This window comes from Astyanax mexicanus, chromosome 24 (assembly GCF_023375975.1).
Source record: "Astyanax mexicanus isolate ESR-SI-001 chromosome 24, AstMex3_surface, whole genome shotgun sequence".
In the NCBI taxonomy this organism is placed as follows: domain Eukaryota; kingdom Metazoa; phylum Chordata; class Actinopteri; order Characiformes; family Acestrorhamphidae; genus Astyanax; species Astyanax mexicanus.
In genome coordinates this window covers 687,302-713,514 of record NC_064431.1, presented here as the reverse complement: position 1 = coordinate 713,514, position 26,213 = coordinate 687,302, and the positions used below count along the sequence as shown (strand labels likewise).

Below are 26,213 nucleotides of genomic sequence, written 5' to 3'. Positions count from 1 at the left end.
CCTTATTTCTAATGAGTCAGTGTAGTTTAGAACAGTATCTAGCTTCGAAGGTGCCTGAAGTTTGGCAAGTTTTATTTCAAACCTTTTCTGGAGCAAAAAGATGTGGCTGTGATCGAAATGGATCCTTTAAACAAACCCCCACGTTACGATCCCGGTCTTATTTGTTCCTTTTGAACAAAAAAAAATCTTTTTGTGTTTTAGTTTAGTTTTTTAGGTGCAGAATCTTGATTGGCCACCAGGAACACTCTCTATTAAAGAGCTCCTCCACTTTCATGACCTGGAATAGCCTCCTGCTCAGGCCAACCCAGTGTTGTGCCGAATTTAGCACCCCCGCTAGGAAAAGCACCCTCTCTCGGGAGAGTATTTCTAAGTTAAGTTTAAGCAATTATCTCCATGCTTTTCATGGCAGGGGTGCAGATTTCAGCACTATAGCTTTTTTCCCCCCTGTCAGGAAAAGCCCCCTTTCTTGGGAGAGGCTCCAGATTAGATGATTATTTTTCATTATTTCTTACGAGACAGAGTAGCTTATCCAGGCCTGGAAATGTATTTTCTTATGCCATGAGACTACAGAGATTTTAGAGAGAGATCTCCTTTTTGTCTTTTTCTGTTTTCCTGTGGGATGTTTTTTTTTTATTTGCTAATTGATCGGTATTGATAAAATTGATAATTCATATCCGGGGTCAGTGATTAATCACAATAATTGCAAAATTTACCCAAACTATTCCTGAAATAAACCAACAGCCACAAACAAACGATTCCATTCCCAGCTATGGATTTGATGCTCTCAGCTCAACACCCATCAAACAGCTTCTTTAAAAAAAGATCGATAGAGACGTGATTGGCTGATGCTCGTCGTTCTCGCGCTCTTAAAGAATCGAGCCGTTCCGGATCGATCCAATTTCTCAAAGCTCTCCGCAGCTGCTTTAACCGGGCCGCCGCAGTCGCGCGTAAATGAATGACCCTACGAGTCAAACGAGCCAATCACATCACTTCAAATATTCAGCGGATGTTTTTATTATAGGAAATAAAAAACTGAAAAAAGCCGTGGAGCTGTATTTGTATTTGTATTTGTATTTTTTGTGCCACAGACGTCCAGAACAGAAACCGTTTCATTCTTTTATTAGAGCGAGGTTTCCCCAGCCTGGCTAAAGGTGGGTGTCCTCCTCCTGATTGTCTTCCTCCTCTTTGCCCGGCTTGTTGACCAGAACCTGCCAGCCGCTGCCACTGCCGCTCCCGCTGCCACTGTGGCTGCCGCCGCCGCCACCTCCTCCCCCTCCTCCTCCTCCCACGGGCACTCCGTTGGCACTGTGCTTCTTCTCCTGCATCTCCGCCTGCCCGTCGCTCGTCACATCCAGTGTGGGGTTGTCATGGCAGCCGTTCTCCACGAAATGCAGCTCCTCTCCTCGCGACTTCGTGACGCAAAACACAAACAAAACAGTTATTAACCCAAATCGGGATTAAAAAACAAAGGATCAATAAGACTAGGTTCAGAATAACAAGCCTACCAATTTATACGGCCAATTATAGAGGAGAGAAAGCGTCAGAGAGAGAGCACGGACTACTCTGCTCTCTCTGACTCCGGCTGCTGAGGGCGAGGCTGGCTGCAGAGTTTATTTCTAAAAATATTCAAGCACATCCAGCACAAACCCATACATCATTTCTGCAGCCAGACTCTGTTGGGGATTTTTGGCTGGACTAGATTGCATCCAAATTGATTTATTTACACGATTAACAATGAGATTTTAGATGCGTCTAGACAAGTTTTAGATTTAAAAATAAGGGATATTTTCCTCTGTCCGCTTAAAGTCGTCCCATCAGCCCAACGAAGGTTCAGTATCCCTTACATTTTAAGACAAGTTTACAAAAAATCTAAAATAACCACATGTGAACCATTTACACACTACAATTAGATTATCAGGATCTGAAATGTTGTGGACATTCCTACATATGTCATTCTTTTAATAGAGCCAAATTAAAAACCCTTTTCTAGATATTTTTTAAAAAGTTAAGATTTCATGTCTTTTTTGGCATAAATGCACTCTTTTATATGATAGATTTTTTTATTTAATGGATTTAAAATTTAACAAAGGGTGCACAAATTCTGCAAAATGACTGTAGGTGACCTAAAAATAGTATCATGAGCTTTTACTAAAATTAGTCTTAAGGGGTCTACACAATTAATAATTTTTAATTAATACTTCTTTCTTTTGATCACTCCACCCCTGATCAGTTCAGTTAATTTCGGTCCTCTCCACATTTCTAGTTAAACTGAGTCACAAGCTGTAATTTTTTTATTTTAAAAGGTTTAATCTGTGTGTTTTATTTTGGAGACGAGTATTTTTAAGCAGCTATCAGAAAAATCTCATCACAGTTTACATGATTAGCCTACCGTTACCTTTCTTTTAGAAAAATCGCTGTATATCCAGATCTGTTTTAACATCAGCTGCTCCGACTAGCTGCCTGAACTCACAGCGACGGGGGGGGGGGGGGCTTCCCCACGCTGACCCTCCTTTACAAGCTGATTGGCTGTTTCTCCTGAAAGGCAGGACTTTCTCCTTGAACCGGCTCCACGATTGGTTAAGAGACACAGAGCGGTCAGTGCCCTGTCTCCTCAATAATATATATTTTTTTATTTTAATAAAATACGGGAAATTTACGGGAAAATACTAATGCGGGAGGACGGCGGGAAAGAGGAGTAAAATACGGTAGTTTCCCGGCCAAAACGGGAGACTTGACAGGTATGCATTCTGGACACTTAGAAAATCAGATTGCAGTAAGTCTAAATATACTCCATATACTACAATGAACTTACAGTATATGCCTTATATACTTTACACAGTGTTTGTTTTAACCAGAAATATTTAACATCTCCTTTATCTATGAAAAATCGATTAAAATGAATTCAACTCAGAACTACCTATTGACTATGATGACGCTGATACCAGCTTAAACAGTATGTATGGGATGATACTACTACACTGATGCTACAGCTAGAACACTATGTATGGGTAATGGCTTATTTAAAGGAACATAAATTAGGAGCTTATTATTGTTTGGTTATTTGCTCAATACAGAGTTCATACAATTAGTTTTTTACTTTACACAGCTTTTAAAGGGTCTGTAACACACATACAGTACGTCACAACGGGCTCTTTTCGGTTTTAAAGCTTTATACTGTATTAAATGTATTAGCACATAATTTGGGGTCTGTTCTGTGTAAATCAATAGTACTTGCTGTTGGGTCACAGTTCATTCTCTACAATTTGCTTAACAGGATGTTTATTACAGCAAGGGCGGCACAGCAGCCTCCTCAGCACTGGGGTCTTGGGTTCAAGTCCCTACTTGGGTGGACAGTCCAAAAACATGGAGATCAGGTCAATTAAATACTCTTAAATGATGCTATATAAGTATAATTGCAAGTAAGAAAGTATTTTTCACATAATAGACCCCTAATTACTGTATGTACTATGTACAGTAAAAATAGGCTAATCAAAAGTGTATGAATATCGAATTCAGACTTTTATTGAGCAAAAAACACAACATTAATAAACTACTAATTTGCGTTAGTGTTAGACTAAACAGCTCTGGAAAATGAAGAGAGCACTTTTTTGTTGTTTTATTCTATAAACTACAGACAAATTTTCTCCCGAATTCCAAATAAAAATATTCTCATTTAGAGCATTTATTTACAGAAAATGAGAAATTACTGAAATAACAAAAAAAAAAGAAAACAAGTTGATATTCATAAAGTTTTAAGAGTTCAGAAATCAATATTTAGTAGAATAATCCTGGTTGGTTTTTAATCACAGTTTTTTTGCATGCATCTTGGCATCATGTTCTCCTCCACCAGTCTTACACACTGCTTTTGGATAACTTTATGCTGCTTCACTCCTGGTGTAAAAATTCAAGCAGTTCAGTTTGGTGGTTTGATGGTTTGTGATCATCCATCTTCCTCTTGATTATATTCCAGAGGATTTTTTTTTATTTGGTAAAATCAGAAACTCATCATTTTAAGTGCTCTCTTATTTTTTACAGAGCTGTTTATTATATATATATATATATATATATATATATATATATATATATACTATATCTGGGATCCCCCCCTCTACCCCTCCTACGTCTCAAACCTCTGTGAGCGCGGTGCTGCAGGGGTACGGAGTGAATGAATAGCAGATGAGATGGATGGAAGGTGGCGGAGGAATAAAAACAGTGTTGGGAACGAACTCGGCAGAGAATTTCTGCAACAGACGAAGAACCAGATCAGAACCGGATCACACAGCACCGGCCGTACGGGTAACCTCACCCACCATGTTCTTCAGCTTGGGCAGGCGGCGCTGCCAGCAGATGTAGATGAGTCCGGAGGCGATGATGATCACGCACACCGAGCCGATGATCACCAGAACCACGAACAGCTTCCCGTAGTCGCTGCGCGTCTGACTGGGCCTGGAGTGGCAGGTGCTCACGCTGGAGAAGTTCTGAACACCCAGCTGAAGAAAGAGGGGCGTTTTATTTACGTTAATCACAGAAACAATACATTTTATTAACGTTTATTAACAGTGCAGTGAATACAGTGGGTACCCCTTCTGCAACCTGTTTCTTCAGTTTCAGTTTCAAGTTTATTTGTCATTTGCACATCATTTACTAAACTTTACTTAATTTCTGCATACAATATTACCTAATTACAATTACTCAAATAATTTATGATACATAATATATTATAATTCCTGAAATGTAAATATTTTTAGTTAAAACACACATATTACACTGTCTCTACACATATATGGCACGTAACACATTCTGTTGAGACAGTGAGACTTGGTCTGTTTACAAAATAAATCTTTGAGATTATGTAAAAATTTTACTTAAATTATTTATAATAATATTGTATAAATTAAGTAATTGTAATTAAGTAATATTGTATGCAGAAATTAAGTAAAGGTCACTAAAAGAAAGGATTGTTCAGTTCACTTATTTACTCTACGTAACATTTAAGTCTAGAAACGGAGGTGAAATTACAAAAAATTACATGAAATTAAATTTACTAGAAAAAAAAAGTTTTTTTAAGTAAATTTTACTCTTCATTTTTTTTCAGTGTATGACTTGGTTAAATTTCTATCTGAGAAACTGACTCAGATAAATTCAGCAGTTTATTAAGTATATGGTAATTTATAGATAATGCATGGTGATCAGGGGTGCAGGATGGATGGTTTTACCTCAGTTAAGCTTCCCCTCATTTCTCCCAGCATTGATAAAACATCTTTAGTGGCGATCACACCTACAAACACAAATCAAAACACATGTTAATCACCTGTGTAATCAACATGATGTATCACACAGACCTAAACATTCTATAACATAAGAAAATTTTCCATAAAACTACATTTTATGAAGATTCAAATATTCACTGTAACATATATTTTTATTATAATCACAGTCTATGCGATGAGTGTACCCTCTTCTCAAACAGTTATTAATTATTATTATTATTGAGCATATTCCAGAGCATATTATATAACCTATTTCCTTACAGATATTAGTTTAAGTTGTATGTAACTGTGCTGTTTAAATGTTATTTATATTATCATAATTAATCTTAATTTTTTAAAATGATTATTGATTATCAATCCCCTTATAGACTTGTGTTAAGCACTCTGATATTTATATAAATAATATCATGTGAAAAAACTAACTCACTGAATAATACTGTGTGTTTTTGTGTTTGTTTTTATGACATTGTGGGGTCTGCAACCTGTTATCACACCAGCAGCGTGGGGACCAAACATTGTGGAGTCAATTTTGATGGTCCCCACAATGTTGCATGTTTAAGTGTGTATGTTTGAGTGTGTGTGTTTATGTGTGTGTGTGTGTGTGTTGTGTGTGTGAGATACCCTGCTCGTTGGCTAGTGTCATGAGTAGCTGGTGCTCCTGTCTGCTGGGTTTGCTGAGTGTGATGATCCACGAGCCCAGAGGACTGTTCATCTTCCGAGAGAATAAACTCTCCACCAGCTCCAGCAGCCGGTCCCCATTGTCCAAACGGAATTCATCCTGTGCACACACACACACACACACACACACACACCTTTGTCTGGTCTTGTGCGTTTTCACGTCACATCCATACGTTTCTAGCAGCAATTCAAAGACGTCCTTGTTGCCTATATAGTAAAGTACATAAGGCAGTCGGTTTTTAACCCTCCTGCTATCCTCAAGTTTTCTAACACTCTTTATTATAATTTATATAATTAAATTTAAATAATAAAAATGTTAGCAAAAAGATTATTCTACAGTTACTTTGTTTTTTTTTCTGAATTATCAGCCATTCTGGCTTTTTTAATGTTATAAGAATAAGTATTATATAAGTATTATATACATGTTGTGTTGTTAAGATCATAAAGATCACAAAGTGAAGGGATATTTAGAGAAAGATTGTAAAACTGAATATCACAGTGACCTCAACATTATGACCAAACAAATGTGTGTAAAACACGAATAGTCTTGATTGTTCTTATGTTTTATGCATATAAAACAGCCTTAATAAAACTGACATTTTGAAAAGACAATAAATATGAATCACAAAACTAATGTCAAACCTTTTTTTCAGAGACTTTAAACATTAACAAGATAATGGGAGGGTTAAATATGCAGATACATGTGCATTGTATGTTGTCCTCAGACTGGACAACTTATACTTATACTTATAAATCCAATGCATGTCCAAACCTAGCCAGCATCCCTTCTAATTATTGAATTAAGCTGATTTAAGATGCATTGATTTGTGGCACAACTTATGCAATCTTTAAAAAGACACTGCCAATAAAATGGGATAATTTGGAGGCAAGTATTGGCAAGAGGGGTACTCTACAGAGTCCTATTATATTGGGAATACGTTTCTACTGGCATATATTGTACTTATTTTGGCAAGTGTTATAATAATACTACTACTACTGTAAGGTGGACCAATTCCCTGCATAGTTCAGTGTTTGGCTGGCCATTTTTTGGGATCTGACCCGGATTAATGAATTAATGCACTTCTGGTTCAGACTGGATAACTTATTAAATGCACTATGTGCCCAAAAGTAGCCAGCAGCTCTTCTAATTAGTGAACTGAGCTGATTAAAGATGCACAAATTGCTGATACAGCCTGTATAAACTCCAAAACTGCCAATAGAATGGGATGCTCTGGAAGCAAGTGTTGGCAAAAGGGGTATAAACCCCCCCGGCATTGGGCTGTGAAGCTCTGGAACGGTGTTCTCTGCAGTGGTAGATGGGATGTGCTAAGTGTTCTTAACTGTACTAAAATAAAACAATTTTAAATATACTTAAGTAACATTTAAACTACTTCATGTATGTAACCCCTTATTTATAAAAATATATATATTCTTACAGTGAAACTATAACACATTTAATGAGTATTACAACTGTATCACTATTTATTATACACCAGGTATATTAGAAATGTACTAAGAATTGATGTTATATATATTTACATTAGAGTACAAATATACATGCTTCTTGTTGCTGTCTTTTGTAAGTAGCACACTTCTAGTATACTTCATTGGGTATAAAAAAAAATTATATATATATATATATTTAATATACTATACTAAAATTTTAAGCGTGTTACAAATGTACTTTACATTTTATAAATGTAGTAATTGTATTTACTTTTTAAAACATTACATGATACATTGTACTTTAAGTAAACTGCACCGGGAATTCCAACACAAATCAAACAAACATGGCCGCCTCCTCATCATTGCACAGAATAAGGTGGATGGGGACCAGACAAGGAAAGCAGCCAAGATCCAGATAACCCAAAAAAACCTTCCCAAGAGCTTTTTTCCAAGAGAGATTTTTAAAAACTAGACTTGTTCACGTCCTCCATTTGTCCTTGTGCCAAACTAGAAGCCCACTTCAGGGGCAGCCGCACCATCCACTGATGATTCATCGGCTCAACAGGAAGGGGAGGGCTGGAGTTTAAAAACAGAGAGTCTAGAGACTCCGTGACTCACTGATTCACTGAGTCTACATGAATCAGAGCTCCAGCTTTGGGTCATTTAAAGACATTACTGGTTGAATACAAACCTATTTAAAGTATCAGTCCGTATTATTTAGTTTCTAAACTGAAAGCAGAAGCATTTCTGAGTGGAGAAGAATATGGATAAAATATTGTGTTTAATTAATGGTACCAGTGTGCTGAAACCACCATCCCTGCAAATCCTGATAATATATTCATTCTAAAAACTGGTGTATCAGGTCGCTTTTCGTGACCTGTTCTTCTTCTGGCCATGTCACGCGTCTTTACGTACTTACGTCACACGTACAGTGTCTAAAAGAGGATCCGGCTCAGTTTTACTGATCGCGAGCGGCTGGTGGAGCAACGGGGACTTCAGAAGAGGAAACTCAGAGCTCAGTAGATCATTCACTCATAGTAAAACCAAAGAAACAAAGGAGTGAAGATTCTTGTGACGTCCAACCACCTGTGCCTCACACTCACCTCTAATCTTGTTTTCTAACTAGATTTTGAAAAATAGAAACAACCGAGAACAAACCAGACGAGGAACACAGTATTTAGCATTTTACAAAGTTGAGCTAAAGGTAGAGATGCACCGTTCATCCATTCTGAACTCCTCCAGGTTCTCTCAGTCTCCGGAGGTCACTGTCCTGGCTGTGTTTGTTTGTTTGTACAAACACCGGCCATAATCGGCGGACCCGCCCCCGGTTGGCACACACTGTCAATTTGGCACGCAGCTGTCGGCACGCGAGCGGCAGAAGGTCAGACTGATTATAATTGCATGTTTTTTTAGCGGTTGCCATGGCGACGGACAGGCTAAGTTTTCGGGGAGTGCGTACGTGTGTGTGTGTGTGTGTGTGAAAGAGAGAGAGAGAGAGAGAGAGAGAGAGAGAGAGAGAGAGAGAGAGAGAGAGAGAGAGTAAAATGGAAAGAGAGTTTTTTTGTGGCCGGTCTGCTGCAGTGGCGGCAACAGAGAATGTGATTAAGCAGAGTCTGTGCTGGCAGTGCCGCCACTGCTACTGCATACAGTAAGAACTACATGTATATTTATAACTATATATGTATATATTTTATGCAACAACAAAAAAAAAACAGGAGGCAAACAATATGATCCAGACTGCAATTGAAAAAACTGGTGTATCAGTGAGTTTTTAGGCTTTTTTCTCGGTCACATGACATCACATAACGCTGTTCAGTAGCTCCTCCATTTCCACTCTCTTTTGTGTTTTTAACGTGGATCTCCGTGGAAACCTCATTTTCTAATTTTTCTCATTTTCTGTAAATAAATGCTCTAAATGAGAATATTTTTATTTGTAATTTGGGAGAAATGTTGTCTGTAGTTCATAGAATAAAACAACAATGTTCATTTTACTCAAACATAAACCTATAAATAGTAAAATCAGAGAAACTGATTCAGAAACTGAAGTGCTCTCTTCATTTTTTACAGAGCTGTAGATGAAGCTCCTGTATACACATACACTCACTGTAGTAAAAATAAAGCTCGTATGCGCTCTGTAGCAGGAAGAATACTGTGTCTAACACAGGTATCATTTGTTTAATATTTTCAGCGAACAGTGCGGTCAGCAGTTTTGTGTGCAGACACTGAAACACTGATATTCCCACAGGTCCTCCTCATTGCACTGCAGATACACTCCCAAAATATAGCATCAGACAATGGCTTCAGTCTGCAAAACTGGGGGAGGGGAAAATAGCTGCAGACTTATTACTACATACTAACAGAAAAAGACCTATTTCTGTATTTCTCCATCATATTTCACAACGCTGTCGTTCTAAAGAAGCTAATAAATGTGCAGATGTGTATTTAGATTATGATTAGACTACATAGAAAACAAAAACTAAATTGCTATTTAATTGGTCATTAAATAACCAATAAAATAAGATTTATTATAAATATTATGTACCATGATAAGATACCATGATAATATCATTATATTATTATATTATCTTATTTATCTATCTATACAGTTGGGTCAATGTTTTTTTAAGAATATGCTTAAAAAAAGTAAATGGTCAATAAAATAAAAAAATGTGTCACAACACGACAAAATATTGTTGAATTCCCTCCTATGCTTCACATCTAGACTATTGTAGAATTGCTCTCTTCACAGCTATACATATATATATATATATATATATTATAATATATAATATGTTACTACTAAATTATAATAAGCTGGTTATAAAATTGATTATCATTGTGTTTTTAGAATTTACAGTGGTGCATAAATCGAGTAGCTACAACCATCTCATTCTCAGTCATTTATTCCAATATAACTTATTCTGTGCGAACCCATCAGTGCGTGGATTGTTTTAAACAGCAGAATAATAACGCAGGAACTCACGCAGTCGTAGTTTTCCGACATGTTGAGGATGACGTAGCCTTTTCCAGCCAGACTGCTCCAGTCCACACAGATCACCTTGATAAAAGAGATAAAGATAAAATCACACAGACGTTTTAAAAAGTGACACGATCCATAAAACCGCACTGGAGGATCCGTTAGAGGAAGCGCTATCTTCCTGTTTCACTCAGCCTCGGCTACGTAAGAAAATGATTAATTAATCCTAATTAGCACCATTCATTACTGGCAGGAGAATCAATCACCTGATTAAAATGCAGCAGAAGCAGAGCTGCAGTAAATTTAACCTCATCAAACCCTTTCTGCCCCTCAACTGAATTCAATTTTGTTCATTTAGCTCTTTTTTGGTTTCTCTGAGATATCTTATAAAGATCCTGATTGGGTCTCTGTTAGGAGTGTGTCATATTATGTAATACACAATAATATCGCATTATCGTAAATTCTGAAACGTTAGAAAAACCCATACAGTGATAACACAGTGGTATTCTGAATTAAAAGCAGTTTATTTGCCAGAAATTCTTTATTCTGCTCTTCATATAAATATTCTGGAAAAATATTCAGGAAATGTTTACGCATTTTTTCCTTGATATATTTCATTTTTACCATTAGTTTTAGACCTTATTCTGGTGTAAATAAATTTTGTGTGTCAAATTTTTGGAAACATAAATATACAAATATATTCCCAAAAATGCAGTTTAAAAATGCAATTTTACAATTTACATGAATGCATTTAAATTCTGCATTCTGCACCTTTTTCTTACATTAGGTTTTTTAATATTGTGCCAAAAATAATTGCAATAATTAATGTTATTGTCATTTTAACAACATTATAATGCATGTATGCAAAGTATGCAAATTTAAAGAGCAATTCACTTTTTATTATTAATATTATTACCACCATTGAACTGGAATATAAATATTTCCAAATAAAACATGAATAAAATACAACCACTGCTTTTGAACAAAGTTACCATAACGGTTTATCTACAGCAGTTTCTGCATCGGTTTCTTGAATGATTTAGCTATTTATAGGTTTATGTTTGAGTAAAATGAACATTGTTGTTTTATTCTATAAACTACAGACAACATTTCTCCCAAATTCCAAATAAAAATATTCTCATTTAGAGCATTTATTTACAGAAAATGAGAAATGACTGAAATAACAAAAAAGATGCAGAGCTTTCAGACCTCAAATAATGCAAAGAAAACAAGTATCAAAAATCAATATTTGGTGGAATAATCCTGGTTTTAAATTGCAGTTTTTTTCATGCATCTTGGCATCATGTTCTCTTCCTCCACCAGTCTTACACACTGCTTTTGGATAACTTTATGCTGCTTTACTCCTGGTGCAGAAATTCAAGCAGTTCAGCTTTCTCTTTAATTTGGTAAAATCAAAGAGCTGTACAGTACTGGGCTATAGCCAAAGAAGTGCAATCACTGTAACAAAAATAACATGAAATATTGTGAGATTATTTTAGAGTCTCTGTACCTGCACGGCTTCCTGGGAATCGTGTAGCTCCGCCTCTGAGAGGTACTCGGTGCCGCCGTGACGAAGCTCAGCTTCCTCATCCTCTCCAGCTCTGGTGACCTCCACATCCTGCCAGGACATGTGGGTGAAGCCCACAGCGGGCATGTCGGACGGCGGAGTGGAAGACGGCCCGGCGGTGAGATGCGTCCAATCATCTTCCTCCTCACCGTCTACCTCAGTAGGAAAAGCTACCATCTCTCCACCATCATCATCATCAACAACCTCTTCATCTTCCTCCTGTTCCTCACAGTAAAGGAAGGCAAGGTATACATCATATAATCACAATATCTGAAACTCTGTATACTACTAACTAATGTTTAATCGAAAAACTTCCATGTGGAGAACTTGGGAATTTCTACAGCAGTATAAGTTGTGAGGTGATATCTTATATATGAGGTATAAAACTGGCCAGCATGCTCATGGCAAGACCTACACTTGGTATCTGTTCACTACAGTACCTCTTTATAAACTGACTGTACAGGGCTAGTATAGTAATGTTATCTTACGCAGCTTACTTAGCTCTAGCACAGGCATGTTTACCTAAATACTGTCTGATTTACTCTGTATAAATCTAACTCAAATTTCACAAGACATGCACTGCTGAGGTGAATGTATGACTAAAATAACACTTTTGAATTGAAAGTTAGGACTGCTGATCACTGTGTCGCGGCCTAAGGTTTTGTTCTTAATGGCTTTATTTTTCCCTGTTTTACGTTAATTTTACTTTTATACTTTGAGTATACATTTGAGTATTTGAAACCAGTACTTTTACTCTTTTACTTTTACTTACTCTTTTTAACATTCCTCCCCTGTCTCTCTCTCTCTGCTGCGCTCGGCGTGACTTTAGTTTCCGGCCGTTATCTTTTTTCCGCCCGTTCTTGGCTCTTTATAAAATAAGGGCTTTTGTTTTTTCCTGGTCGTGTCCCAATTCACTAGCCGCGGCAATAGTGTTGTAGTGTATTGGAGCACGACCTTGACCCTTATTTTTTATTATTTTCCTTTCTTCTTGGGTTTACCTGCTTTGAGATCAACTGTTCAAATTGTGCAATTGGGTTCAACAACCCTCTGGGCTGGAGAGCTACTAGTCTCTAGCGCTCCTCCATCATACTATTACACTTCATTACACTTCATTTTACAAAACAGGATTTTTTTTTGTGGCCACTAGAATCTGGCTCATATCTGGCCCACGGCCAAACTTAACTGGCGAGTATCTGAGTACAGTACTTCTACCCACAGAGTAATACTGTGAATTCAGTGATAAATACTTTTGACGCCTTTGTCTCCACCATTTTTGAATGGGTTTTAAAAATAAGTTTGAGTCCAAAACCTTGTTAAAGCTAGTCATTAGGCACCACCGTTTGCCGTTTATTAAGCCGATATTTTGTCATAACAGTTATCAAATCGCCCACCCTCATCTCTGAGTCGTCCCGGCGGGTGTCGTCCGGCTGCAGGGGCGTCTGGCTGGGGAACGGTCCTACTTCTGGAGCAGTGGGGGCCTGGGTGAGGAGGTTCTGCCGGTCCTCGTCCTCGGGGAGCGGGGACGTGTCGTGGGCAGCTGTGGCCTCGGGCAGGGGGTCTCTCAGGCTGAGTTCAGAGCCGGCGGTGTGGAAGAGTGGGCTGGCAGCTGTGGTGGACAGGCTGGAGGAGGAGGGGTTCAGGGGGAAGCCGCTGGACTCGCTCTCCCACCGTTCTGGATCTGGAGCTTCACCCGCGGGGGAGAAGAAGGACGAGGAGTTGGTCTGTTGGGGTTCTTTGCGGAGAGAGAGGGACGAGAGACGAGGCTGAGACGGATTGTAGCCTGTAGAGATAAGAAGAAGAAGAGAAAAGAAAGATGGACGATGTTACCTGAGAGTGTTTTAGCTTGTAGACACGGCTTGTAGGGCTGCAACTAACGATTATTTTGGTAGTCGACTAATTTAATAATTATTTTTTCGATTAGTCGTTTTTTTTTTATTAGTGATGATTTATTAATGCAGATTAAACAGTGTAATTCTTCAGCCAGTGTATGGAACACAGCAGGGGTAAGATGGAGAATTGTGTAAATGTGGGTTTTTCCACCAGAACCCAGAATCCTTCACTGCATGTCAGACTCGGGCTCGTTTTGTCCACCCGTGTATCAGACGGGGCTCAGCCGGCCCACTTCCTGTCACAGCGCTGGCAGCAGATCTCAGTGCGCTGGGCTGCAGCACTCGGCTTTCTGCACCAGCGGCAGCAATGCACCAAAACAAGCTCTCCCTGACAGCAGCTTCCTCAGCTCAGCTGCTTATTCATGCAGCCGACACGCCGGCGGACGGCACACTGACAGCTCGGGAAAAACCCAGACACTGAGAGAGACTGTACACTAGGGCTGAACGATATGACCCTAAAATAATATCACGATACTCTTGACATTAAATTAAACATTAAATTAAAAAAGATATTTCAAAAATACAATACTGCAAAAAAAAAAAATGTAATATTATTATTGCATATGATATGATATGGCACACTCCTAACTGAGATATTAAAAAAATACAAGAATTTTATCAGATTTGTAATAGAAGTCAATGATCCAGAATGATCAGTCATGATACTAATAATAATAATGCACTCCATATATCTCCATATATCCAGGAATAAAGTAAAATAAATCATACTGGACAGATATACAGCTATATGTTCGAGTAAAATGTACATTGTTGTTTTATTCAACTCTGTTTTTTAATCACAGTTTTTTGTTCATGCATCTTCAGGCATCATGTTCTCCTCCACCAGTCTTACACACTGCTTTTGGATAACTTTATGCTGCTTTACTCCTGGTGCAAAAACTCAAGCAGTTCAGTTTGGTTTGATGGCTTGTAATCATCCATCTTATAATTATATATAATATATTTATTTTTCAGAGGTTTTCAATTTGGTAAAATCAAAGAAACTCATCATTTTTAAGTGGCCTCTTATAAGTAGTTGTTTCTTCTCATAATCTGGATTCGAACATTACTGAAATATTCACTATTCACTGTATACCTGTAACTCTACCTCTTCACTACTTTACTTTAACTGATGCTCTCAAACACTTTATTAAGAGACAAGAAATTCAAGTAATTAACTCTTGATGAGTTCAGCACAGCTGTTAACTGAAAGCCTGAATTCCAGGAGACTCTACCTCATAAAACTGACTGAAAAAAAGAAGAAACACTTAATATAGATAAAGATAAAGATAAAGATAATGCACAATGGAGTGCAGTTAGGTATCTGTAACACACTTGTAAACACACACACACAAACACACACACACACACACACACACACACACACACACACACACACACTGACCTCTCCAGCTCAGCTCCATCCACATGGCCAGCCATATGCCTGCCCAACAGCTGTGTCGGCTAATTAGCAGGTAGCGCTAAAGAGTGCGGTTATGCTAATCGCATCACATCAGGCTGAGTTTTAAGGTCCCAAACATCCCACAACCAACTAAAATATCACAGATTTATAATTTTTCATACAGTGTTGATTAAAAGTTTGTGAATCCTTTCTATATTTTTATAAATAATTAAAAAAAATAAAATTCATTAGATTTTCAAGTCCTAAAAGTAGATCCCAGAGAACCCAGTCAAATAAATAAGATTAAAATATTATACTTTCTAATTTTATCTATTGAGGAAAATGATCCAATATTACATTACTACATCATTTTAACAAACTAACTGTTCCTTATAATGTGTTACAATTTCTTGATGAATGGACCCAAAATGGCCTACAAATAAAGTCTTTTTTATATTGACTTCCATTAAAAAAACTAAGACGGTTTTATTTCTCTCCTGTACAGTTGCTGTTTGTTTGGACAATGCTGATTTTTTTTCTATATGTTTTTAAATATATTTGTTATTAATTTTGTTATATTAATAAGAGCTTTAACACCCAACAAACCTACCAGACCCCTCTTTAGAGTTTTTAGATTGAATAATAGATATTAGACGTAGCAGTAATGCTGTTATTTACAATAATACAATAATATATCTCAGAAATCCACTGCTTTTAGTCTGAAAAAGTAAAAATCGTAGGCACTGCTGATTTATACAGTGTTAATATTCATTGACTCATCACAATGAGTGATGATTAATCATCATACTGATGCAGAACATCAACACCAGCATCACGACTGACTCTCACGCCAAATGCTCCTTTATTACCCAACAGCAGCAACAACAGGGATAAGGACAAGACTCTGCACTTGGAATAGAAGCTACTCTTTCACAGAAGCACAAGATCAGATTTCAGAACCCAAATCCTGGCCTTAATCTTAAACAGAGCAGAATATAACCCTGCTCTCAGATCAGTCAGTGAGGGCTGGTGGTGGAAGACGCATGGCCGCTGATGGGATTATCCTGGGAAATGAGATTGTGGCCTGGTTCGGAGTTGAGCTACAATCTGTGAAAGAGAAAATTAGATTGAGAAGCCTTAACTTCACGCCGAGGTCTAATTCTAAACCTGTTACAGAAGCGCACTGTCAAATTACAACAAACCAAGCAAGACTGAGGTCTTCCACGCTTTCACAAGCAAGTTGCTTTTCTGTAACTTCTGTAAAATTTAAGGTGGAATGGAACATTCCTGCATTCCTTCATTTGCGGGATGCGCTGTAAGTTGTGGGAATGCTAACAGTTAGACTAATGAATCAGTAAAATCAGTAAGGTGAGCAAATAGGCAATGATGTATGGAATTCTTTATCTACTTGTTTAATACCCTTGTTTGTTTTTTTTTAGATGAGCAGGTGTCCCAATACTTTTGTCGTTATTGCGTGCATTTATTTACACATTTGTTTTATCAGTTGTTTTATCAGTTTATTTTTCCTTATTTCTTACGAGTCAGTGTACAGTAGCTAAGAATAGTATATTGGGTAATTCCATGTTCTATAAAAAAAAGTAAAGTGAAGCCATGAAGACTTGGGTGCGTGCTCCCAAGAGGTGGTGCTTTTCCTAGCTGGGGTGCTGAATTTAGCGCAACACCGGCTTTACACGCAAGGTCAGTGATAAGAGAGAGCAATGAATCACAACAATAAATCACAATATACTGCAATAAAAACGGCTTCTGGGTAATGTCTTGTTCTGATAACAGACTGGGAGGGTTTGGGTTATCTAACATTTATATATTAACTGCTGCTCAAAATCTCTATAAAACGTTAAGTTTGATTCATTTTAGCAATACGTCCTTCTTTGTATCCACCTCTTTATAATCACTTCACACAGTTTGTAAACCACTAGAATATTCCATTAATGCTTGAGTGGATCCAGCGTCATGATTCCGAGTTCATACTGTGATGAGGACGTCTATAAAGGCAAATACGCAGGCTTTATTTAAACAGCTGTTCGGTGGTTTGCTTTAAGACTCGAGGCTTTAGTTATGAAGCAAAAGGCAGAACAAAGGCTGTTAAAAAAGGAAAAAACAACAACTGGCATCACGACACTCCCTCCGCCGAGGAGATTAGCTCGCCGCGCCGCGTCTAAATCTGCAAGCTGACTCCAGAAGATAGAGCTGCACAGAATTCCAATTTACCACCACGCACTGGAAAATCTGATGGACATTTCTTTCACTCTCGCACACACTCTCTCTCTCTCTCTCAAACAAAACTACAGACCAAGTTTACCCAGGCAAGAAACAGGGCGCCACAGTGGAAATCTTCACTGGACTTTAGGAGCAAGCCTAAAAATAAGCACCATTCTAGAGGACGCCCAATTCCCACACGTCTCCGTTAGCCTGGCAAACAAACACAACAGCCTTGCAGCTTTCCTCGCTTTCGCGTCCTCGCTCTCGCGCAGCACTGGGGCGACTACGAGACAAACATCACAGCGAACAGAACAGTGAACAGACACTTTCTTAAATTACCAAGAGAATAAAATGTGTTTCAAAGACGTTACCGTCACCCTCACAAGGCTAAAATGAATGACTAGAAAGCTTTAAAAAAGCCTTTTAACACGTCTTTCAACACATCTAATTGCTGTTTTGACATTCGAGTAATGTTCCAGGGCGTCAAGCTCAAGATAGATCTTTGTCAGCTAATCTAAATGACAGACACGAGACGATTCATGCTAAAAACCTGATGAGTCACTTTTACAGCTCGGTTTCAATCAAGAAGAACTTCTTAGCCAGAGGGACTCAGCTGAAAATGTATAAGAAATGATTTATAGCATACTTTAGCCTGCTGCTAACCCCTGCTAGCACTGCTGGAACAGCATTAGCATTAGTCACTAAATGCGTTTTGGCTAGCTCTTTCTCTGCTACTGCAGTTAACCCTGGGTAGAAAATATATGTTTATTGATGGTGCGTCTTGTAATCTGGTGCGCCATATATTACTACTGTATATTTTGGATGAGGCTTCTGTTCTTGTTGGATGCACTATGTTTTTTTTTCCCCAAAGTGAGCACATAGCTCATTCAGAGTGTTTATATAATAATAAAAAAATAATAATAATATATAAATCATTACACACCTATCAAGGAGTCTGCATCCAGACTGGTGTTGACCTCTCCCTGGACACTCCACTGCCGAGCCACCCGAGGCGCCTTGTTCTCCTCGCTGTCCTCTGGGAAGAAGCCGGAACTCTCCTGGGAATTTTCCATCAGACCCGGCTGGGTTCCCTCGTGCTCCTCGAGGCCGAGAGGAACGTCCAGCAGAGGCCGAGGCTCAGCAGGACCGGCACTCAGAACATCAGCAGATATCAGGAGCAGAAGAGACGAGCCTGAAGAAGAAGAAGAAGAAGAAGAAGAAGAAGAAGAAGAAGAAGAAGAAGAAGAAGAAGAAGAAGAAGAAGAAGAAGAAGAAGAAGAAGAAGAAGAAGAAGAAGAAGAAGAAGAAGAAGAAGAAGAAGAAGAAGAAGAAGAAGAAGAAGAAGAAGAGAAACGGTTTGTTGTTGGTTTGATTTGCTGCTGGTGGGTGTTTAGAATACACTAACAACAGAATGACCAAACATTTAAATAGCTTAATTTCATAGATATTATGAATTTCAAGTCTGTGATACTACAGAACCTGGGTGGACGGATCATAAAATCCACACAGTTTTATAAAATCTACACCCTTGAGTCTGAGTGGAGACGCTGAGCAGAAGCCGGAGTTGCTGAGTAACCAGTAAGAAGATAGTCTGCAGAAATGCTGCAGTGATGAGATTCCTGTATTTCAGATTTCACTGCTGTAAAGACTGAAACACACCGAGGAGTAAATTAATGCTTATCAAATGTAGCATTCTCTAACATACACTATATATCCAACAGTTTGTAGACACTGGTTATGGATATGGGTGTGTTTTGACAAGAAATCACTGGAACGATTGGTACAATTCAATTAGTGCAGCACGATATAGAAAAAAACAATCAAGAGCTGAGTCAGCACAGAGCTCTCAAAACCAGAGGAAAACAGCAAAACAACAGAAATCATCCCTTTAATCAGCATTTAAATGGCTTTTTAAAAGGTAAATAAGAGCGTTTTCTGTTTTTCTGGGATTAAAAGTGTGAATTCAGCTGTAACTGGAAATATCTGCACTGATAAACTGTGCTGGACTGAGGTGTACAGCTTTCAACATGTGTGTTTACAAGCACGTGCCCAACCATGTGGATGGAGGCCATGCGGTTTACTGCACTGACTTTAGACTTGATTATAAAACACAGTGGATCAACACCAGCAGATGACAGACATGTCTCTCCAAACAAACCACCACTGATTGGTTTAATGGAGAGACATGTCTGTCATCTGCTGGTGTTGATCCACTGTCTAAAGTCTAAAGTCAGTGCAGTTTTTATGGAGATGCAGATTTCATTTTCCAGCAGGACTTGGCACACTGCCCACACTACCAAAAGTACCAATTGGTCTTTTATCATATTCTAATTTTCTGAGACACTGATTTTTGGGTTTTCATTGTCTGTAAGCCATAATCAATAATAAACAATACAAGAAATAAACACTTAAAATAGATCACTCTGTGTTTAATACATCTATATAATATTAATATGAGTTTCATATTTTTAACTGAATTACTGGAATAAAGTAATTTTTCAAAGATATTCTAATTTTTTAACTATCTGAGAAACTTATCATTCAGGAGAGAGTGAGTTCGCCTCTGACGCATCTTCCTGCATCATTTATGAAATCCTAACTGCTGCATCATGAGCTACCTGCCACGACCCAGCCCTGAGTCCACACGGACGCTCCTGACCTCTCTTTTCCTGCATCTGAAGCTGCTGTCAGATTCCTGACTGTATGTTTGGACCCAGGAGATGCTGTTAATGTGCAAACAACACGTGAAATCACAGCTAGACCTCTGAGACCGGCTCTGTTCTATAACTCCAGAGTCTGGAGGAGGAGAGGAAGTAAATCATGTTCATACTGAAGCTCAGAGTCTTGAAGGTCAGTCAGTAAAGTCTCAGAACATCAGAAGACAAAGGATGGAAAGAGGATGATTCACAATGAATTCATTAAGACCAACAGATCAGAGGAGTTTAAAAATTCATAGCATGGAACAGAAGCTGTGACTCCATTCATTCAGATTCACCTTTCAGCTCATAAAGCCTGTAATCATCCATCGATCTTCTCTTACAAACTGGGTTTAATACATTATCACATTATTTCCAACAGACTCGCGCTGGTTAACCAGTATAGATTTTCACTGGTGAAATAATCTTAAATAATCAAGAGGAAGATGGATGATCACAAGCCATCTGAACTGCCAAACTGAACTGCTTGAATTTTTGCACCAGGAGTAAAGCAGCATAAAGTTATCCAAAAGCAGTGTGTAAGACTGGTGGAGGAGAATGTGATGCCAAGATGTATGACCATTTCTGAACTCTTAAATTTTAAACTTTATGAATATTAGCTAGTTTTCTTTGCATTATTTGAGGTCTGAAAGCTCTTTTAATTTGTAATTAGGGAGAAATGTTGTCTGTAGTTTATAGAATAAAAAAACAAGGTTCATTTTGCTCAAACATAAACCTATAAATAGTAAAAATGATTCAGAATATATATATATATATATATATATATATATATATATATATGTACATCTCATATTCTCTTAATTATAGCTTTGGAATGGAAACACTTTCAGTAGATACGATTCCTTAAAACAAGGAAAAATAATAAATAAGCTGAATATTCTTATTAAACACTGACTACAATGCAAATGTGAGAAATTACTGATATGGATGAAGACCTGGATTCTCAGTCTTTCTTAACCACCTTGACTAAAGATTAAAGACCACTTTACACATCTAAAACCAGATACCAGAGAGCAGCTGCTCTTGTGATGGACCTTTCAGCAGAAAAAAGCTAAAATAGCAATAAATTAACCCACTGCTCTGATCTGGATTTATTAAAGCCACTTTCTCAGACCCAGATTAAACCTCATCCCGGACCACAGAGCCTTTAAACAGCTATTTTCCACTGAAAGTTTAGTATAGGATTAAGCTTAATCTGGGGTTTGAAGAAAACTAGCTGGATGGATTTGCTATCTGCAAGCCCTTGTCTGTTGGGTGTTGTAATCTGTAATCCGTGGTTATGAGAACAGCAGAGCATGAATGGAATCAACACATGAACGAGCCGCTCACGGAGTGCATCCGAACAGTGCAGCTTTAATTTCATACCAGCTACGATTAGTCTTCTCTGCACCTGTTCCTACAGACTGAGCAGGGATTCTTATACACAACACAGCCTGCATTTTTATTTACTCAAGATCTGGAAGATATTCACACAAACTAGTGGAGCATGTGAAGCAAAGAATATCCCTTTTTTTATTCTTTGCTTTATCCCTTTTCTAAATGTAGTCAATAATTAAAGACATGTTGGTGTCAGAAGTTAAGAAGCTATAAGATATAAACATTGTGCAAATAAATTAATATAAATGTGACATGTTGAGTCCAAGTCAAGACCAAGACTTTTAGTAGTTGAGTAAAAGTCAAGACCAAGAGCAGGAGTGTCTCAGGTTGAGAAAAGACTGAGCCCAGATAAAGATTTTAAGAAAAATGTAAAAACATTGAGTGCTGGCCTCGGCTGGTCCATCACACCCAGAGACAATCTAGAGTTTAGAGGCTCAGAGGAGACTAAGACTGTTCATTTACGATCTTAAGACCGTTCTCAAGACCAAGACCAAACTCAAGTAATACAATAATAGTCTGTACAAAGCATGCAGTGCACCTGAGACCTGGTTATCCCCCCCTTTAATTCTCACTTCCAGCTGAACAACACTGGTGTTTCATTGACTGAACTCAAGTACTACAATAATAGTCTGTAACATGCAGTGGAAAAATACAAGAACAAATCACAGTACAAGAACATATCATCTACTGGGGCACGTAGAGTCCAAGTCAAGACCAAGAGCAGGAGTGTCTGAGGTCAAGACTGAGCATAAATAAATAATTTAAGAAAAATGTGACAACATTGAGCGCTGACCTCGGCTGGTCCATCACACCCAGAGACAAGCTAGAGTTTAGAGGTGGTAGAGGCTCAGATGAGACGAAGAACAACATTTAAGTACTACAATAGTAGTCTGTAACATGCAGTGGAAAAATACAAGAACCAATCATACATTATTTCAAACATTTAAGAGTAACTCCCCTGTGGTGGTTTTTAGTAGTTGAATATAAATCAAGACCAAGACTTTTAGTACTTGAGTCCAAGTGAAGACCAAGACCAAGAGCAGGAGTGTCTGAGTTTGAGAATAGACTGAGCCCTGAGCTAGAGGTTAGAGGTGGTAGCCTCGGACGAGACTAAGACTGCTTGTTTGTGATCTTAAGACTATTCTCAAGACCAAGACTGAACTCCTGAAGTCCTACAACAGTAGTCTGTAACATGCAGTGGAAAAACATGAGAACAAATAATTTATTATTTAGTTGTTGAGTCCAAAGCAAGACCAAGACTGGGACACGTTTAGTCAAAGGTCAAGAGACTACAACAGTAGACTGTAACATGCAGTGGAAAAATACAAGAACCATTTGGAGCTTACAAAGCATGCAGTCCATCTGAGACCTGGCCACGCCCCCTTTTAACCCTTGTGTTGTCTTGCACTTACACTTAAAACTCAGATTTTGTTCTGTAATTTACATGTAACCAATTTTATTGATCTATATGATACATATTTGAGATAAATTTATAGATACGTGGATGTATAGATAGATAGATACTCAAAATGTATATTTAGACAAGAGGAGTGAATTCTCACTTCCAGCTGAACACTGGTGTTTCATTGTGTCCCTGTTTGCTGGTTCTCCTCCCACTTGGGTCTAAATCACCCCTCATTGGGTCGGCGCTCCGGGGGCCGATGCTGAATCTACCTGACCTGAATAGGTCCTCCATCTGGCTGACTCTGCAGCAGTGTGTAGGTGTGTAGGACTGAGCATGAGGTGGGAGATTTATCGTCTCCTCCGGTTCAGGCTGGAGGTTCTGCAGTGGCTGTAATCATGAGAATGAGACAGCAGCAGACAGACAGGAAAACACTGAGGCTACCGCACGAGCTCGGCCACGGGCATCTAACATCCTGCAGGAGATCCAAACACGCTTTTACAGGGCTTCAGGTTGGGCAGAGGAGAGGGATCTCTGGGGAGGAGCATGAGTCAACAGATACAGAGCTGCAATTATATTACAAGGCCTGGGTGTATTTTTAAACCCTGCTAATGCGGTAGAGGCTTTTAATTTGAATTCTGATGCATGCTAAACGATTTAGGAGCGTAAGTACATTTAAATTGGACTTCTAATAGGTATGAACAGCATTACGATGGATTACAAGTGATTAAAACCACCAAGGTATGCTGTAAGGGTTTAAGAAAAACATTAAAAACAAAAATATAGATTTTAAGCACATGAATAGAGCACATGGAGAGATTGGTGTCAGACAGCGGTTCATTTAGTGTAGTGTTAATATGCTGACCAATAGAGGGCAGTGTTGCACTGTTCTGTGATTGTATAAATAGTAAATTATGTATACTATGACAATTTTCCAAAAAAAAAAAAAGAGTAAATAAATGATAATCGCAATATATAGTCTTACTTAAAGCACAACAATATACAGCTCAGGAAAAGCTCTGCTATTTATAGGTTTATGTTTGAGTAAAATGAACATTGTTGTTTTATACTATAAACTACAGACAACATTTCTCCCAAATTCCAAATAAAAATATTCTCATTTAGAGCATTTATTTACAGAAAATGAGAAATGGCTGAAATAACAAAAAAGATACAGAACTTTCAGGTTTTTAATCACAGTTTTGTTCATGCATCTTGGCATCATGTTCTCCTCCACCAGTCTTACACACTGCTTTTGGATAACTTTATGCTGCTTTACTCCTGGTGTAAAAATTCAAGCAGTTCAGTTTGGTGGTTTGATGGCTTGTGATCATCCATTGAAATTGTGAAATTTCATTCTTTGGCTAATTTAGCTTCATATCTCCAGTGTAAAACTAAAATCCTGAATAACAGATTTGCAGTTCACAGCCTGTCAGATTGTTGTGACTGAAGCCCGACCAGAGGAGCCAAAACAAGACCATGACTTTTGACCATCCAATCTGGACCCAATCTAACGGCGTCACTCGCAACACAGCCTGACCACACCAGAGCTGTGTGGAGCTCATTCACCCACATTTATCTCAAATATGTGAAGAAATACTGACAAATAAATACATTTTACACCTTATAAACAGGACCAGGACTAGGAGTGTATAATTAATTGCAGTGAAGCACAGAAGAAAATCGCATTTTTTTAGCAGAACCTAAACCAAACAAAATAAAATGTTTGATCAAAGACTAAAGACCAAATATTAAACATGTTTCTTTTCACCTCTTTTCTATTGTTGTCATGTTTTTTTTATCATTCCAGCAGATACTAAAAAAAAAAAAAAAACATAACCATGTTCACTGTTCTATGAGTTGCTATCAAAGCATAATAGCTAAGCTAGCTTAAACTTGTCATGTCAGAGAGAGAGAGAGAGGAGAGAGAGAGAGGAGAGAGGAGAGAGAGAGAGAGAGAGGAGAGAGAGAGAGAGAGAGAGAGAGAGAGAGGAGAGAGAGAGAGGAGAGGAGAGAGAGAGAGAGAGAGAGAGAGAGAGAGAGAGAGAGAGAGAGAGAGAGAGAGAGAGAGAGAGAGGAGAGAGAGAGAGGAGAGAGAGAGAGAGAGGAGAGAGAGAGAGGAGAGAGAGAGAGAGAGAGAGAGGAGAGAGAGAGAGAGAGAGGAGAGAGAGAGGAGAGAGAGAGAGAGGAGAGAGAGAGAGAGAGGAGAGAGAGAGAGGAGAGAGAGAGAGGAGAGAGAGAGAGGAGAGAGAGAGAGGATAGATAGATAGATAGATAGATAGATAGATAGATAGATAGATAGATAGATAGAAACTTTAAGTTATTTTCTCATTCGTCACCCCACTGTTCTAATAGCCCGTTCCACCTTAAATCTTTAGTGCAGCAGCAGTTCCAGCTACGCCGCTTAAGGTGGAACGGTTCAGTTGGAATAACAGGCTGGTAAAGGAGCATGTGTTGAGATAGCAGGATATCAGTGACGCCTTAAACCGAACATATGAAGCAGAAACAAAGACCAGACGCCTGTAAACAGAGGAAAACAGAGAAATAAGAGAGGAAAAGAGAGAGAACTCACCCAGAATAAAGAGAGGCATGGCTGCGGCTCTACAGCACCGTCAGGAGAAACGCGTCCAGACCAGACACTGACTGATCAATCAGAAGATGCTGCTGCAGCTCAGCGCGCGCTGCCCACATTAATCTGCATCCCCGAGCTGCTCAGAGTCTCTTACTGACTTACTGACCTCGATCTGCAACGTGCCACTGCATGACGATGCACACAGACAGACAGACAGGCAGGCAGGCAGACAGAGACAAACAGACCCCCTAGATGAGAGGAGGGATGCTCTGGAGGAGGGATGCAGATGATGCTGATGCTGAGGATGCTGATGGCAGGGCAGGCATGTGCCCGTCACTCAACTGCTAACGGAACTGCGTTGGTGTGTGTGTGAGTGTGTGTGTGTGTAATGAATGAACAGCCCGCCCTTGCTGCCAGGCTGAGCTGTGTGTGTGGGTGTGTACAGGGCTGAGCAGTGCAGGTCAGCCTGCAGTGTCTGCAGTATCTGCACTCTGGGTCCTAAAGGGAGTTGGGTTGGGCTCCAGGTGCTCCTCCAGTAGTGGTGCACTATTCTTTTGGAGCAACACCTGAAACAGCTGTGAGCAACATAGTAAAATATTGCATAGTGCATATTTTAAAAGCACTCCCATTCATTACTCTGTAGGTAGAAGTATATTGTAATACTAGAGTTTAAAAGCACCAACACAAGCTTTTTAC

The 26,213-nt window shown here is 38.7% G+C and overlaps 1 protein-coding gene across 1 annotated transcript; it reads right to left on the bottom strand.

Annotated features, from left to right (window-relative positions):
* Positions 1-579: 579 nt before the first annotated feature.
* podxl2 (podocalyxin-like 2) lies at positions 580-25,960 on the bottom strand. The gene is made up of 9 exons (XM_049471887.1): positions 25,518-25,960; positions 18,393-18,641; positions 13,330-13,718; positions 11,882-12,157; positions 10,378-10,452; positions 5,892-6,048; positions 5,217-5,278; positions 4,311-4,490; positions 580-1,409 (listed from the first exon to the last, which is right to left on the bottom strand). The coding sequence occupies exons 1-9, from the start codon at positions 25,534-25,536 to the stop codon at positions 1,146-1,148; spliced, it is 1,671 nt and encodes a 556-aa protein (XP_049327844.1). The 5' UTR covers positions 25,537-25,960; the 3' UTR covers positions 580-1,145.
* Positions 25,961-26,213: the final 253 nt, after the last annotated feature.